The sequence below is a fragment of the Corapipo altera genome, unplaced genomic scaffold, assembly GCF_003945725.1.
Source record: "Corapipo altera isolate COAL_440 unplaced genomic scaffold, ASM394572v1 23b, whole genome shotgun sequence".
Taxonomy (NCBI): Eukaryota; Metazoa; Chordata; class Aves; order Passeriformes; family Pipridae; genus Corapipo; species Corapipo altera.
This window is the reverse complement of record NW_020884885.1, coordinates 14,677,281-14,695,092: the sequence shown is the minus strand read 5'-3', so window position 1 is coordinate 14,695,092 and position 17,812 is coordinate 14,677,281. Positions and strand designations below refer to the sequence as shown.

The 17,812-nt window shown below is 38.6% G+C and overlaps 1 protein-coding gene across 1 annotated transcript in view; it reads left to right on the top strand.

Moving 5' to 3' along the window:
• The window catches only part of EHF (ETS homologous factor), a 33,621-nt gene that overhangs the window by 7,499 nt on the left and 8,310 nt on the right, over nucleotides 1-17,812 (top strand). The window contains exons 2-6 of the mRNA XM_027642520.1: nucleotides 10,620-10,719; nucleotides 13,194-13,439; nucleotides 13,760-13,819; nucleotides 16,157-16,225; nucleotides 16,312-16,380. Of these exons, the coding sequence (XP_027498321.1) occupies nucleotides 10,623-10,719; nucleotides 13,194-13,439; nucleotides 13,760-13,819; nucleotides 16,157-16,225; nucleotides 16,312-16,380 (541 nt within the window). The 5' untranslated portion in view covers nucleotides 10,620-10,622. The remainder of the gene's footprint in view (nucleotides 1-10,619; nucleotides 10,720-13,193; nucleotides 13,440-13,759; nucleotides 13,820-16,156; nucleotides 16,226-16,311; nucleotides 16,381-17,812) is intronic.

Here is a 17,812-nt window from a genome sequence, read left to right as displayed (position 1 = left end):
CAATGGAGCTTGAGCTGGAAGATATGAGTTGGACTGACTTCTCTGTTGACTTGTTATATGACTTAAGTGAATAATTTCAGCTCTGTGCCTCAATTTTCCTATTTGTAATATGGACGTATTTCCTTAATTTCTATGCTTTGTGCTATTTACTGCCTTTTCTGTCTATGTGGACTCTTCCTTCTCTGCTCTACGGCTGTCAGTATTTTAGGGGTTTTTCCATCATCATAGATGCTCTTACAGCAGTTTCAGAAGAACTTAGAAGTAGCTCAGTTCCAAGCTGAGTACGTACTTCTCATAGACTCAATTTTTTTTTTCTTGTAAAATAGTAGAGTTGGAGTGCTTTCCCATACGGGAAAGTAAACCTTCCCAATTCTTCAGGTTTTTTTTCCTCTCTCAAGAAAGTTCCTTTATGGTTTACACTTAATTTACAGCTTTTTCCTGGTAATTTTGGAACCACTGTGTCTGATTTTTCTTTATGTGTTTTGTATGACAACTTTTCTGACTTCAGTCTTAGAACAGTGTATTACTTTGACCGGTTGAGGTTTCTGTTAATGGCAAAGCTGAGCCCTTTTCTGACATCAGGCTATCCTGTAGCAAAGGACTATTTACAAAGCAGGAGAGAGTTCACATAAGAATTGAAAGAGCACATTTGTGCAAAACCCAATGGGAAAAGCTCTATCGTCAAACCGGCCCCGGCTGTTGAGGCAGATGCCAGGCTTTGCTTTTTTTGTTTATATTCCAACAAATCAAAGCTGACCTGTGTTGTTATCAGAGTAGAGCAGCAGGTGCAAAAAAATAACTCTGCTGCCAACTCAAACGAAAGGGTAAGACTAATACCCTCTGGGAGGTATTGAGAAGATAACAGAGAGCCATGCCAGCAACTGAATTAACGGCTCTATTTACGGTGGGTTTTACTTAATAACCTGCTCCTAACACTGACACATAAATACTCCATTGTGTTGTTTAATGCAACCACTGGAGAAATCAATGGAAACAGGATGGGCAGCTCTTGCTGTGCCAGGTGAGAAGGAGCAACACCACGGAAGTGTTGCTCCTCAAACCACAGGCCAGAGGGAGACAAGGAAGGTATTCTTGGCTTTTGCAGAAGTGGGGAGACATCATTTCCCATAACTTCTTGACTTACCTGTAGAAGGTGGCTGCAGAGCAAGGAAAATTCATTCCCCCATTTTCTGGTTGAAGTCAGGGAGCATAAATGAGCCACAGCATATATGTTAAGTACTGCCTCAGTGCCATGTGGCTCTGGGAGGTATGGGGCTTCCTCAAAAGTCCTGCACATGCAGGGCAAGTGAGCCTGCTGCTACATCCAGCAGTAAAGCAGACAGCTCTTATTCTTTTCATAATAAACACAATATAAAGAAACCACATGGATACAGTTGGGCTCCAAGTAAATGTTTACTAACACCATGCAAACACGCAAGACTGAATGGTAGTCGAGGTAATGGTCTCACAGCAGCTTTCTGAAACAGGCTCAGTGAGCTCCATTGAGCTATTTCACTAACAGCTTTCCTAGGGACACCTTCCTTTGCAAATAGATGCCCACCTTGGGATTTGGTAGTTTGGAGAGGAATGCAGGGCAAGCAAGCATCCTGGATGGAGCACTGTCTCTGCTACATCTCCTCTTTGAAATATGTTTTTGCTATCGTGTCAGCAAAAGAACATGATTGGATTGTGGTTAGTCAGTCACTGGATTGTAATAAGATATAAACACTGCTATCGACTGGGTTGGATTCCCAGGAAGCTACCTAGTTTAGAATAAAATGCTTTATGCTTGATTTCCAGCTTCTCTGTCCCAATTAATTTGTGCTGTGACCCTCATGTTAATAAAAAAACAAAATTGGTTTGTTGATTGAATGAATCAATTCATGTAAAAAGTGGTAATTCCAATGGGAAAATTTGCACATTCCCCAAGACACTTCCCTATTTTGGGTGTCCATCCTATGTTCTCACTCAGAAACCAGCCCCAAAAAGAAACTCTGCAGTTTCCAGACAGATGCCATTTATTAAAACAACATATATGAAACAGAGTTTACAAAAAGTAAAAGAGAAAAAACCCCCCCTTTTTTTATTTTTAAAGTGGCAAATTAGTGGTTGTTACTGTTGAAAACCAGACCAGCCCCATAACAAAAGGGAAGTGCTAGTGGTGATAGTGGTTAAAATAAGCTTCCACATGAAATACTGGCTGCTGCTGCAGCAGCACGTATCTGAGTAGCTGTTATGTCAGCAACGATTCAGCATCTAATGAGAGCCAAACATGAATACAAGCACAATTATTATTGTTATTATTGTCATTATTCACTAACAACTGAACAGTCACACAGGCTATATTAGCAGTATGGAAAACAGTTCCCTTATGCTGTTAGTCTTTAAAGCAATGCAAAGAGAAGCTGTCGTGGAAGGTAGAGGGAAGTGGTTGGGGAACCAGAGCCAAGGGAAAAGGAGAAGGTGTTAGAACATGATGGTAATATTTTGTTAGCTGATGAGGTTCATGCGTAATTATGGACGTGTGGCTCGTCAAGTTAAAGGGCCATCTAGAGTGCTTTTTGGCCATTTGTATATTTAGTGTATTATAAGCAAAAGAGAGATGTTTAGCAAAAAGAGATTAGGGAGATGAGCTGGCTCCTGCTTAGAGGAAGGATGTACCAGAGAGATAGGAAGGACATGAAAGGAGGTGTGGAGTTGTTCCATGAGGTGTGGTGTTAAGTGCTGAAAGAAGAATAAAGAGCAAAGGGAGCTTTTCCCATTATTGTGTTTCCAAGACTCTGTATCCCTGAGGCTAGCCTGATGAATCTATGACAAATGACTTCTAAATATTCAGGAAAAAATGGTTGACCCAAATTATCATGAACTTGCTGAGGTGGTACAGACAGTAATGAAAGCAGTGCCAACTTTGAAAAATAAAAAAAGAAAACAGCCTGCTTTTTTTTGGCCAGTTTTTAGTGAATCTATCTACTTGTTCCAAAAATTCTGATAATACATTATTGCAAATATGACCAAACATCTATCACAAGAAATAAAACCTTTTCTTGACACACTTTTACCTTAACTCTATGGCTAGCAATTTTATTAATGTTGTACACATCTGTGCACAGAACTGCTGCAAAAGGAGAATAAGGTTTTTGACAGTAAAATAAATAATGATCCTGCTTTTTTCATATTCAAAAACTAGTGGCATGGCAAGAAGACACACATCTAGCCTGTGATGTGATGAGAAAGCATGGATCTGCAACACTGGATCTTTGTTAAGTGACAGGTTCCATTTCACTGTTTTCTGTGCCAAGGTAACATGACTATGGGTAAAATTTACGAAAGTACAAACTTTTGGTAGTTAGCACTGTCAGACACATCTATGCCTCGAGTCTGTTTGCTTTTGGTTTAGAAAAACAAACAAACAAACAAACCCCCTCTCTTTTAAAAGTCTGCCTTTTATTTTCATTTGACTAATGAATGCCTTGAAAATTGAAGTCAGTTCATATGAAGATTATTGGGGAAAAAAGGGTCAGCGAAAAAAAACAACCTATGAGACTTTGTATATCATCAAGTAATTTTTTTTTTTTTGCATTCATAAAGTGAACTTTGTTCTCTCTCAAAAAGGAAGCTGAACTACGGTTTTGTCTTTAAATTACATCGTTAAAAGAGAGATAAGAACCAAACCCAAACCCTGGAGCAGAGGGATAGCTCAGATACAGATCTAGATCCTAACTTTTCTACCCAAGGTTCTCTTTAGTTAAAATATATATGCAAGATTTTGAAGCTTCCATATGAACATGTTAAAACAACCACCACATATCTCTTACAACAGTTGCCTTGTAGTGCATCATGAAAATAATATCTTCAGTAATAAAATATTCCAATGAAGCTTTATTTGATTTTGTTTATCATGATCCTATCTGTAATGTAGGTAAATGTTAAACACTCCTTTTCTATTCATCTTCCTTTTTCTGGTCTTTCAGTTTACCTTCATGTATACATTTAATATACAAGGTTCAAAGAAAACAAAAGAATAAACCAAACTCTTCCTTTCCAAAAGCCCACAACAGTAAATGATCTAGGTCTCAGTGTAGTCTCTGAAAGCTCACCAAGATTCAGTTTTGCACATGCAAAGGTGGGTTTATGCATATGAACCACAGTTGTATACACCAAAAATACAGAAGCATAGGAATGTGCACTTCAGAGACATGTAGAAGTGAAAAAGATTGGCCCCAAAGCCCCAAAACGGAATCCTGAATAAAAACAATATTGGAGATTATTTAGAAAATTTTTTTGTAATTCCTTGAACTTCACACTCATAGTGGGATTCAGTAAACACATTTCAGTACTATGGCCCAAAGGTACATGTGATGGACTAAAAATGAAATGCATCAAATGCTTGGCATGTTTTACAACAAATATTGAATGTGATCAGAGTGTTTCTTTGTATGAACTTTCTTCAAAGCTCTCTAAGATTTTGCAATTCTATTAGTGGTGAGACTTGAGGTTATCATCAAATAGGGCAAGCTCTACGTGCTGTCATCTGAATGGTACTTTGAAGGTCATAGCAAAGTGGTTCAAAGTTGAGCTTTCTGTTGTGAAGCGAATCCCTGCGAGTAATCCGCCCTCAGATAAATTATTTCTTTTGAGCTTCTCTCTGCTTTATAGCCACTAAGCCAAAGGTATGGAAACAAAGCAGTATGTGATGGCTACATGTGGATCTATGTGGCCAGAAGAGATGCTAGCACACTGCAGAAAAGTTTCATATCTGAAACTGAGCTGTGGCAAGGATGATATCTTATCTGGGAGTTTGGCACAGACACCAAGGATGAACCTGAGACCTTTGCAAATCAGACAGATAAAGATCATAGGGCAATTTTTTGTGTCAGGCATAACTGTATGTATAGGCACACTGGCTCAGACTAAGGCCTTGAAGCCTTGACAGTAATACACATTAAGTGAAAGGAAAAAGAAAACCCATAACCGTAGATAACAGAAGACCCACTACAGAAGCTCACACTAAAACGCAAACAGGTTTTCAACATTCATATATTCATTTTGCCCTTACCACCACCAGAGATGTAAAATAGGTGGTTGGAATGCAAAGCAGCTAATTGATCATATACGTTAAAAGTACAATGCATTTATGTTTCCAAAGTAGCTGTGTGTGTAAAACAAGTCCACGTGCTGTGTTTTACACGTCCTTTGTTTCCGATGTCTTGAAAATTCTGCCCACTTAGCTATCTTTTCATTTTTCAAGAGAAGTATTAAAAATCCAGATTTTGTTAGTCTGCAGTTGCAATTGTCACTTGGTATTATTTATTTTAGATTACTGTTTAAGTCTTTGACTATAATCCAAGGTGTAGTAATGATCTAAAATATTTAACATACTCTGTAGATACTTGTTCCATAAACTCCAAACCCTGAAAAGCAGGGATTGTGTCTTCACTGTGTACATAACACACTTCAAAGAAAACAGGCCCAGGTGAAATCTACATTTGAAGTTCAGCCATGATGGTAAAAGGGGAAAAATGGGGAAGAATCCCATAGGTAAATACGCCAAAAGAGATCCACCCTTTTGGACACGCCAGGAGGAGCTGCACTGAGCTTGTCTCAGCTAGAAGTCACTCTCAGACTTTGCATAGCTCACAGGTGGAGTCATGGCTTAGCAGTTTCAGTCAATTTTGCCCTAGACATAATTTTTATGTTTTGCATAGAGCGCATGGCTTTAGAAATGAGAGGACTTTAGGCCACTTCCTCTATGGGCTCCCCCCTCCTTGCTCCCTTAATTCATTTCAGAGTCATGACATAAGCAACTATACAAATTGATATTAGAACAATCACTCTGGTTTTACTACTTTAGGATTAATTCACTTTCTCTGTACTGCTTATTTGCTTTTCATTCTGTGCTCAGAATTTTCCTGTCATTTAATAGGAGCTGTTCTTGATAGATTCTGGTTCAAAGAAAGGAGAAACCCATTATATGGATGTTAAGACTTATTGGGTTGAATGTGGAAATGGCTATCAGAGTCACTTATTTTCAGAGCACACCTGTAGTGCAATAAAATAATTTGCATAGAGTGCACTATACAGTGTTCAAAGTTCAAGGATCTGTAAATATGTTTTCCTGCAATGCTGGATTTGCTCCATGGGCAGACCATGGCTCCTTGCTCTTTCCATTACTGCTATTTACTCAGAGTGGTCAGGTGGTCAAGGAAGGCAAGAAGAGCAGAGCAAATGACCTCCTGTTACTGCCAAGTTGCTGGTTGTGACTTGGCCAACACTTCTTCAGACTCTAGTGAGAGCTTTCACTAAGAGAAGCCTTCAGGGTTTATTCTTTGAGTACCACCTAATATATTGAATACAGGTGAAAGATTATTTTTTTAAAATGGATTCATCCCTTCGAATAGGAATGACTCTAGAAAGAATTTTGCTGAAAGCCAATGCAGAACTATATTTAACTGTGCTGGTTGAGTAAAGTGTTATTTGCTTCCTCTCATATCTGTGCAGTGTTTCTAGTGGTATTATAAGATTATACTCCAGAGACAGCTCCTTTTCAGTGAAACAGAATGGAGATGTGTGTACAGTCACCTGAAGTGCACAGACATAGTGGAGAATGTGTATATGTATATGTATAAAAATTCATGTGAGTATATACACGTATATAAATGTGCTTTCATTTATAATGTACCATGTCTTAGCAGAGGGACATACCTCAAGATCTTCATATTGTTTTCCAAAATCTCAGCTCAGCTAGAACCCCTTTTTAGCATGGTTTCCTGAGGAAATGAGGCTTTTGTGGTTATTCGGTCTGTGTTTTGGCTTTTGCATTTGGCCTGTAACAATCTTTGAGTTTCATAGCCAATTTTAATTAAATTTGATATGGGGGTAGAAGTCCCAGAGATACGAAGTTTTTACAGGATTAATGAGAACTGGCTGCCAAGTATGGAAGGAAAATCCACTAATACTTGATCTGAAAGAAAGAGTGACGCTTGAGCTCACTCCTTTGAGACAATGAGATATTATGAATGCCCCAACCGTGGGAAAAACTTCAATCAGCACTCACATCTTACTAGACACTAGAGACTCCAACCACAAGATACACATTCATAGGAAACAAGGCTTCATTAGTTCCACCATTCACTTTGATACATGGAATATAATTAAAAGAAAACTGAACATCTTATATGTCCTTCCCCTTGAGGTTTCACACCCTTTAACCAGGTTTGTCTGTACACCAGGGAGAATTGAGCATTTGGCCCTAAAGTAATGAAGAACACACTGCTTCCAATATCCTGACTCAAAATCTTTCCAAGTGTGGGATGTGACACTGATATAAGCAAAAAATCTTCCGTGAACTTTTAGCAAATAAAGTCATATACAGGATGACATGAAGAAAATCACAGTTTAGTTTTGATACATGTTTTTGAGTATAATGCTGTATGGTTCCAAGCAAAGGCGTGGAAGTTATATTAGTAGGACTTTATACACCTCCTGAACAAAGTGCTAGAATGACTTCCAAATAAGCAACACCCTTGCATTAAGATAAAGGAGGTGACTTGACAGTTTTCAAGACACTAAAACACCTGTTCCTTGAGTAATACACAGAACAAAGTAAAGTTTGGGTTAAAGCTAAATCCAGTCCTGTTTCTATGATTAATGTCATATTCCAAATTGTCTCTCTCATACATAATTGTTCCTACAGGTGATACTGGAAGTTATTCTGGTTGAGATAACTTATATAGCTTCCAAAGACAGGATGTGTACATTTTAGGGAAAGTTCCATACACATTATCTGATAATACTACTAATGATGTTTATGATACTGTGAAAAGCAATTGTCTGCTAGACTGTGACAGGGAGAGAACTTTTTAAAGGAAAATAACTGAAACACAAATCTAGGAGAAAAGCTGTCAGAGTGATTCTATTCAGATCTCTAATGTGCATTGGTTTTAGTTATTGCTGTGGTGAAAAAACTATGCAAGACACAAGATTTAATTTATTTAACTATCCATAGCTTCAGTTGCCAAGTCAAAGTATCATAGGATCTTTTGGTTTGGAGATTCACCTGATTAGTTATGAAGAAGGAAAAATGAGAGTTTACCTGAACTGAATTTTCAGGGCAAAATCGCACAGGAACTTGAACACAGAAGTAACTTCATTTTATATGCACACATTTTCCCAGACACATTTGTGTTTGCAAAAGTAACACTTATGAAAACTGTGTAGAATTCCAGAAACCGCAGAAGTTGTAGAATACAAAACCACACAACACAGTACTTGAAATTCTGAGATGGCTTCTGTAAATATGACTTTGGATTAATAGATTTAAACTGAACATTAAGTGCAAATTATAATTTTTTAAAAAGAAAGGAATTTACCAAATTGGGTTCCTAAGTGTGTTTTGCTAATCTTCAAGTTTTATAGTTTTCCCAGAACAGCTGGTATTCTAACTTACCTCTATTTGATACTGTAATAAGGTCTTGTTCATTAATACTTCATTCATTCATACCTAAAAATCTTAATGACTAAAATCAAAGTTAAAGAAATAACTTGATACATCATCAACCTGCACAACCTCAGAAGTGTATGTATTGGCTGTCAAACATGCATTATTTCCTAAAAGTTCTTATACATCAAGTATATAATTTATACACATGTTTTATGCTGAACATCTTTATAATCGCTATATTAAATTAAAATCCTTCCTTATACCTTCTTCTTCACAAACTAAGTGAGGTCTTTATGCAGGGCTAAAAAATGTCTTCTCTTCTAATTTGCATAAATGTACTGACTGATATGATATCCATCTTTTATTTGGCCACAGTGGGACAATATGTATCATACAAATCTAAACAGTTAATATTTTACAGCCCCGTATACCTACCATGAGAAATTAAATTCTCCTTGCTAGTGATCACTGAATTACACATTGGCTAGAATAAAAAGTGGAAAAGAACTGTTAAATCACCCCAGGTTTGATCTTGCCATTCTGCTTAGCTACCAAAAAAAAAAAAGCCCCTGAAATAGTTTATACTGTAAAGCACCACTCCCTCTGATAAACTTCCTAAGGCTTTCGCTTTTTAAGCAGTTGACAGTAACCTCTCTCTCTCCCTATCCTGTTCTTAATATATAGAGGGGTAGAGAAACGGAAGGGAAGAAAGAGATACTTGTAACTTTTAAGTTACATGATTTATTTTAAATGACAGAGCAAAATACCAACCCAGGTTGTTTTCAGGCTGTTCCCTTAAAACCAAGGTTGTAAGTGTTTTTATTGTCTCCTTTTCTTCTACCAAAAAACTGGCATGATCTCGTAGGGGGTCCGGCTGCGCTCTCAATGGAAGCTTTTTCATTAGCCTCAGTGGATAAACAGCCATGACTAGTGACTTTAACCTTCACAAGTCCATTTTGTATTTCATAATCTTTTTAATACCAAGGCGAAATCTAGTTGCGTGCACATGCCATCCTGATGTCTAATGTTTTGTTTTTATGGACTTTGTGGTTTTTGACTGAGAATATTTTTGAACAATGGTTTGGTTTTGTTGTTTGAGTACGTGCGAGTGTTTGTTTTTATTTATATAACAATAACAATCTAAAGCCTTTATAATCTTTAATAAATTACTATCCCCATCTCAAATAATGCCTATGGTTCTAATGTATATTTTTAAAATTTGCAACTTTAAACCACTGAAAGATCACATAAAATACCTGTCATTGGGGAATTTTGTATAGTTTCACTGGAATGATTAAGCATGTGATGAGTACGTGACATTTTCTGAAATATCATACAAGTAGGGGGTTTTTAAGTATAAAAAAATAAAGGACAATTTTTCTCACGGTACTAATGCTAAGATACATGGTAAAGACAGTTTGTGTCTCTTAAAAGAGGGAATGATGTCTTGGGGGTGGAGTCACTCCAAAATATCAATTCTATTATAACAATGGCTGTCTCTTTTCTAAGAGTTCTGACTGTCTAATTTTTTTTGGTGATCTGAAATGTATGATCTGGAATATTTGTTATGAAGAAGTGTTATAGACACTGCTGACCCAGATCAGATAAAAAACTGACAAGATATTCCCTATAATGCTACCTCCCTAGAACATTATTATGTGCGTCTTTCTGTGTGAAGGATTTTCTGAGCATGGCTTGTAGTCGACTGTAGGGATTTGAAGTTATTGAAAAGTCTTTCCTCTCTCCTAAAAAAAAAAAAAAAGAAAGAAAAAGAAAAAAGAAAAGCATGTTTAAATCACATTTCTCTTTGAAAATGAAAAAAAAGTAAAACTATTTGGTATTTCATTTCTCAAAGCTTGGCAGTTTTCATGTATTGCTCTGTCAGGAGCCTTGTCTTTTCATTCGGCTTCTTTTCTGATTACAGATTATTCATTTATGGATGGGCAGCTGTAGAAACTTGCTTCTTGCATATGCAAATTAATCATGGTAATGTTTATCATAAGAAGATTTTGTGGCAGTAGAAAAGGGGTTGTGTCAACATGTTCTTGATTTCAGTTGTATCTTCTACAAATGGAATTGGCCTCCTTACTTCACCTTCAGAGGATTTTTTTTTTTTTTTTGCCATTTACCTCTTGGACTAGACACCGCTCACTAAGCAAGCTGTTTGGTTCACTTACAGATCATGATTTTGGAAGGAGCTGGCAGAATGAGTATCAATTCCAGCAGTAATCTACTCCACCAGCAGCCTTCCTGGACAGACGGATATTCCACATGCAATGGTAGGAGAAATTCAGCCACTCTGAGCCATGTTCTTTATGGGGAGCCAGGGGAAAGGGACTGCTACACCTTTAGGCACGTACAAGTACTATTTTCAGTAGTACTAATCCACTGGAGTTTCACTCCTGGTAACAAAAATTTTCATTTGTTATCTTTTTAGTAAAAAACTGAACTTGCAAACCAGACCAGTTTATTGTTAAGTTCCTTACTAGTTCTTTTTCTTAAAATTAAATTGTGTTGAAAGTGCCGAAAGTTCTCTTTTCTCAGTCCAGAATTCTTTCTCTCTTACTTTACCCCTTCCACCTCCTCTGAACCTGCATTACTCTTCAATGCTAATCACCTCTCTGGCTTTCCAGGAGAATATTCGTTTTGCTGCTTTACTGTATTTGCTTTTTTCCACTCAAAGTACTAGATAGCTTTCTAAGTAGACTGGCATTAGAGCACTAGATAGTTTGTGACTTGAGATATTTTTTTTTCCTCTTGCTGTCTTCTGATTGTATGTCTGTGTCTATAAAAATGTATTCATATGTATTCTCTCAACATAAAAATATATATATAAACCTCTCTCTCTCTCTATGTATATAGTACTTGGTATAATTTTAAAATTCTTTTAATTATTTAGTGGACAGGTAAACCTTAAAATCTAAGCAGAAAAACACACAATGCTGTTGTCCTTCTAATCCAAATAAAGCTGCAACAGAACTTAAAATGAAAGTTCCCACTCAATGAAAGTCTTATTCTTTTTTGTGTGCAATTTCTAGATACACAGGAATACATCAACATGTACTTAATAAATGTGCTGATATGTCTGTAACAGAGTCATGCAGAAAAAAAGTCCTGGCTGACTTTCACTTTGCACAGGATTTTGTGAAGGGAAATGGTGGGGGTCTATTTTCAAATTTCCAGTGTGAAACTTGTCAGGATTCATTTAAGTTTTGGAGGGACAGGGACATCTAATCTCAGACCAGACTGCACAGTAATTCACGACTTCACTTACTTTTACCTAGCTGCTTTTTCTTCTCACTAAAATATCTTCATTTACATTAGGATTCTAGTGGTCTCAGAAATTACTTTACCCTTCTGAAGTGATAAGAATACACATCAACCTCCTTTTTAGGGGATATTTGACAGCTTCATCAAAGCTGTCTCTGACATACCACATTCTTATCATTTCCCCACTCATTCCTCAAATCCTTCAGCAGGAGGATGAGAAACAGTCCTGCAAATTCTCTAAGTTACTGACACAGGCCTTATTGGCTAATATTGATAAAGAAACCTAAGTAACTATGCTTTTTTTGTGTTTACCTGAAAACTAGCATCGTGCTCTGTATCTCAACTGAAGAGACCTGTGGTCTAGAGGCACCTGGGGGAAGGTGATTTCCTAAAATGTGCCAACTCTGTTGCTTGTGGTCCTCTAACAAAATCTACAGTGTTGTTAGTATTTCTCACAGGTGTGTGGTTAATCTTCTTCTAGGGCAGACTGGTAAAGACTGGTGTCATATCCTGAAGTGGGACTACTGCAGAGCTAGGCCATGGCAGTCTTTCCTCCTTCTGTAATCTCTCATTCCCTCAATCTTAAACTGTTTGTCCACTTGTGAGCATTTTATCACACCATTACCTCTGCCTGACATACTCCATTGCCCTCCTTTCCCAAGAAATAAATTGCACTGAACTCTGTGAGGGCAGACCAAAGCAGTCCTGCCTTTGCTCTTATCTTACATAATTATCCTATCCCGATTACAATTTCTTTCATTTGCACACGTAAATTATTGTCGTGCAATGACATATGACTGAGAACAGTTTGAAAGATCAACAAGAAAAGATTCATTCTAACAAGAAAATTAGGCAGCTTCCATAACTAAAAATGAGTTTTATAACTACATTCAGAAACCACCTTACCTTACTACAGCAACAACATGCATTCATCTGAATGCCAAGTCAGTCATGAAGCTGTGGCCCATACTGACAGGCTTTTACTGTGGAGCAAGATGAGAGAGCCTTAGCTTTTAACCTTCTTTGATTGAATCCTACAATTCATATTCAATCCCTACAAAGTTCTTATTCAAAGAAAGTCTCCATGTCACATTATGAGAATTTTGCAAGGCTTTTCCATCATCTTCTCATGCACTAAAATTACTGGCTCACACATCCGTTTTCAATAGTACTTCTGCAAGGTGTCTCCCATCAAAGAATTTTGGTGTATTTAGCCAACACTACTAAATTCATTCCTGAAAATTAAGTCAGTGGAGAGATATGTAATGAAATAATTATCAGTTTTCAATTGGAAAATTGAGGTAAACCCCCCCCACACACACATCTTCTCCAGCAGTAGCTACTGAGTCAGTGTTAAGGACTGAGAAAAGTGTCTATATCTGCAGACTTCCAAGGCAATTGGCCATAGATCTTTATTGTTGATGACATATTGTTGATGACTATTATGCTGACAGAGACCATAAATACCTATTCTCTTTCCCAGTATCCAGTAGCTTCTATGGAACCCAGTGGCATGAAATACATCCTCAGTACTGGACTAAGTTTCAAGTCTGGGAGTGGCTGCAGCATCTCCTTGACACCAACCAACTGGATGCCAACTGCATACCTTTCCAGGAGTTTGATATCAACGGGGAACATCTGTGTAGTATGAGCCTGCAGGAATTCACTCAGGCAGCTGGGACAGCAGGACAACTGCTTTACAGCAACCTTCAACACCTAAAATGGAATGGTAAATAGATATTAGACAGAGACACATGTACAGTGCTCTGAATTCTGAGATCTTCAGAAGCCACTCACATTCCCCAGAGACCTACCTGGCAGATCATAGTTGCTGTGTTTGCTGTTCTGCTTATAGCTCTATATTTACTATAATGTTAAATTTTAAGATAGGACTTAAGCCAGAATTCTGATGGACCAAGAGGAAAGGGTACATTTCCTGCTCCAAAACTAGCCCTCTGGCTAGTTGTGGAAGTTGCTGCTTGTAGCTAACACTTTTGATTCTTCTGTGCTCATTCTCATAGGTTTTATCTGCCATATGCTTTCTTGCAGGCCAGTGTGGTAGTGATATGTACCAATCTCATAATGTCATTGTGAAAACAGAGCAAACAGGTGAGTGACAGTTGGGTAACTTGTCTTTTGATGGTGACAAAAAGGGGAAACTGTTCTTTCCACGAGAAAGATATCAAAATGGAATTAAATAAAATGGAAAGTGTATCATGCAGAATTAAAGAAGTAACACAAATGTTAGTCAATATCTGCTTCTGAAGTTTTGGGTAACACCACACGCACATGGTCACTTTTCCTGCAATATCAGCAGTCTACACTAATGGTCAGAGTTGGAATCATTAGCGGTGCTCAATGAATGCAACTTTGTAGAGGACTTCATTCTATGCTTCATTCACTAGATTTCAAGACAACTATTTTAACAATATGTCCAGTTAAAAAAAAAAAAGAGAGAAAAAATATTTTGTTATTAAGTTCCTTTAATGTCTGAAACACTAGGAAATTTCCCAACCAAACAACTTGGAGAGAAAAAAACCCATCACATTTCAATTTCTTCATATGTTTCAAGGAAACTGAAATCTCTTTTTCTAGTGTCTTCATTGCTAGATCCCTTTGCTCACAGGACTTTGTTTCACTGAAGAACGAACTTCAGCTTGGTTCAACTGTCCTCTTCAGGCACGATTATTTTCCTGGTTCCTTTGCCAGAGCACTGTCTTTCCTTGCCTGTCCATATCCAAATGCTCTCTATCCCTCTAGTCCCAGCCTCTCTGTATGTGGGTGCATTCAGGAGTCACGTTTTAATATCTCCTGGTAGAACAAGTACAGATCTGTTGCATGTGGCGTCTCCAGCAAATACTGTCAGCCAGTTTATTGAACTAACCTGTAGGAGCCCAGCCTCCCCAGCCAGGGACACCATTTGCCTTCTCCTTGCAGCAGGCAAGCTTCGTAATCTGCAATCCACTCCTTGCCTGTGCCTGCATAGTATGGGTGATGCTCATGCAGCAGCCTTGCTGCTTGCCATAGAGGTAACTCCAGTAATCCTTTAAGTCCTGATTTATGAGATCTTGCTATAATATTACTTCCTACTACTACTAGAGGCACATAGTGCAGGGCAAAGTACCTCAGCTGCACATCCTGGAAAGGACTAACTGATATATGGTTCTCCTAAATATGCCGAATCAGGAGTGGCACGGTGGGGCTCTGGTGATGCTGATCACAGGCGGTGGGAGTGGGTTTAGTTTCTGCATGGGGAGGAGCAGGAATTCTGGATCAGGATGCTTGGAAACATACTCCTTTTGAGCCAGTAGGGATGGGGCTGGTGATTTTGAGGGGAAGCCTTCCTCATTCTAATAAACCATCACAGCTGCAAAGATATGGGCACTGAAAGAGGCCAAAATGGGAAGGAAAGCTGTCTCCCAGTGTTCTGGCTAGGTAAGGACTGTTTTCAGAGGCGACGTTAGGCAGATCAGGTGTCTAAGCAAGCAAAGGGTGTGTGCTATTGTAGGAAGGCAAGCCCTGGGTGCCCAAACATGCAGCTATTAGTTAGCATGCCTGCAAAATTCCTATGTCATAAGTGGTAACTCAGCCAAACACAATGATTTAGCTATAACTCATTTTTGTTTTTTTGATTTCATTTATATGAACATGAGAAAAATTAGGTGTAACCTAGATCTGAACTTTATATCTCATCCTTTCTGACCTGGTTTCAAAAGAAAAGGAGATTTTTAAGACTTCTGACCTCAAAAATGCACTGTGAAGAGTAATTTCCAGATCAACATACAGATCATAAAGACAATATTTTTGCTTATATTGATCCATGTGACCAGAATGTCACTAAAGACTATTCCTCTTTAATCATGAAGGTAGTTTTTAGGTTAAGGAAGGGACTTGATGTACCTGGAATAAAATGGTCCTTCATCTAGGATGAGGCTTTGATGTTTCTCACTATGTGCTTAAGCATGAAGCTCTGTTTCAGAGATGACTTTCGAGTTCTACCATTACAGAAATAAATGCTCATCATAAGCATCCTTCTGTTTTAGTAGATATTTGAGAACACTTTCATCTCTATGGCACCAACGCACTGTCATAATTATGAGAGACTGAGAATTCAGGACTGGATTGGGTAGAATTAAAGTTGATCTGGCACAGGAAATGTCCTTCAAGGCCAGGCATAAATTAGCCAGGAAAAGGAAGAGGATATTACATTATTTCTAAAAGTCGGTGCTTTGTGTAAATACATTTGCCTAAATATGCAAAACCCCATCCATAATTTGAGTGAAAGGAAATGATTTTGTGCATAGCCCCTTTACTTCTTGGTTCCCTTGACAGCTCTTTTTTTTTTTTTTTCGCAAATTCCTAATTCCCTCAATGCTTAATATTTACCTCTGTGTTAAAAAATGTCCTTTTAGTGACGTGATTTTCCTTTTGGTCCTTTACTTTCAGATCCGTCATTAATGGTGTCCTGGAAAGAAGAGAATTATCTGTATGACAGTGCCTATGGTAGCACAGTAGGTAACTAACATCACTTCATGCATTTCTGAGATGGTTTTGTTGTTGTCTGAGGCTATTAGTTTGAATGTCTTCTTTTTAATTCCCAGAGTTATTGGACAGTAAAACATTCTGTCGTGCTCAGATTTCCATGATGACACCTAGTCACCAATCTTCTGGTAAGGAACTTGTAATTATATTTTTAATTGTTTGTCACTTGTCTCAGAGCTACCGACACATAATAGTCTCTGCGGTCTTCTGTTGCAGGATTGAGTCTGAGCCTCCAGTAATTTTAAACCAAGCAATGCTGATTCTGACAGATTTATTAGCTGTCGTTATTACAATAGCTTGGTTTAAAGAAATGTTTCTCTCTTCTCTATGTCAAGAGAAAGATGATAAAATAGTCTGTAATCTCCACATATCTTTTAAAGTATCTGAGTCAAAGGGGCAGATGTTGCTGTCAGAGAGACGAGATATTCCAGCTACACCGCACTTTTCCGTGGTATGGTAGGGTACGGGCAAACAAGGGCCATATTCCTCCCCAGAAGTGGCTGTGTTTCTCTAGTGAGCCAGTGACTCATGCTGAGTAGGTAGCTGGGTTTGGGGCCAAGCTTTGGGTTGGCCCAGGGAAGCCATAGGGCAGGCACCAAGCCCTCTGCCCAACTGCACCAGGACAAGGGCCTCCCACTGGAGCCTGTCTCAGCTGATGGCAGGATGGTCACCGAACACCTCCTCACTTCCATGAGGGAGAGTTGCACTCTGCCCGCTAAAGAGCAAGAAAGAGCAAACCCATTTGCTGTAGTGCCTGGTGAAAGTCCACTCTGGTCACATGTGTTGGGGCACCTCTGTGGGCCCTGTGCTGGGGGCAGGCACCAGGGATGGAGGTGAGAGAGTAAGGCGGTGGGAAAAGAGTAGAGAAGACATAACAGGGGAGCGAGAAAGTGGGGGGGAAAAGGCAGGTTCTTCTTAGGAGGCTGTTAAGCAAAGAAATCTGAGGGAGAAAACAGTAGAAGTCCCGGGAGGATATGAAAGAAAAGCAAAAGAGAGAAGAGAGAAAACTCGACCAGAAGAAAAAAACCACCAAACCTTAAAAAAAACCCCAACCAAACACTCTGTTTGCTTTCTCTGTTGTCTCCACCCACTCTCATAAGATGGTTACTAGGATGTCAGAGCCCTCTCACATGGCTGGGGACTTGTCCAGATCCTGGCATGCTGTGTTTATCCGCTGACTGCTTAAGCCTAGAGCTAGGGTGGCACGCCAAGGGCACAGCCTCCTGTAAAAACTAAATTTGTATATCCCGTAAAAAAATAGCTCATTCCTGAATCATATGCAAATAATGTGTAACCTTTTGTCAAAAGTTTTGCAAGACAGCTTTGTTGAAACTGCATCATAACTCTTTTCATCTGTCAGACCCCAGTCTCCTAACATGGCATGATTGAAAACAGTCTCCATGTAGGAGCTGTGGCAAAGCAGGAGGCTATTTACACAGCTGAAATCCAGAATAAATCACTGGGTAGGCAGAAGGCAACTGAACTTCCAAGAATAAATCTCCAGCTAAGTAGAGCATAACAAACATTTGCACGCGAATTGTGAGATTTTAAAATGAGAAG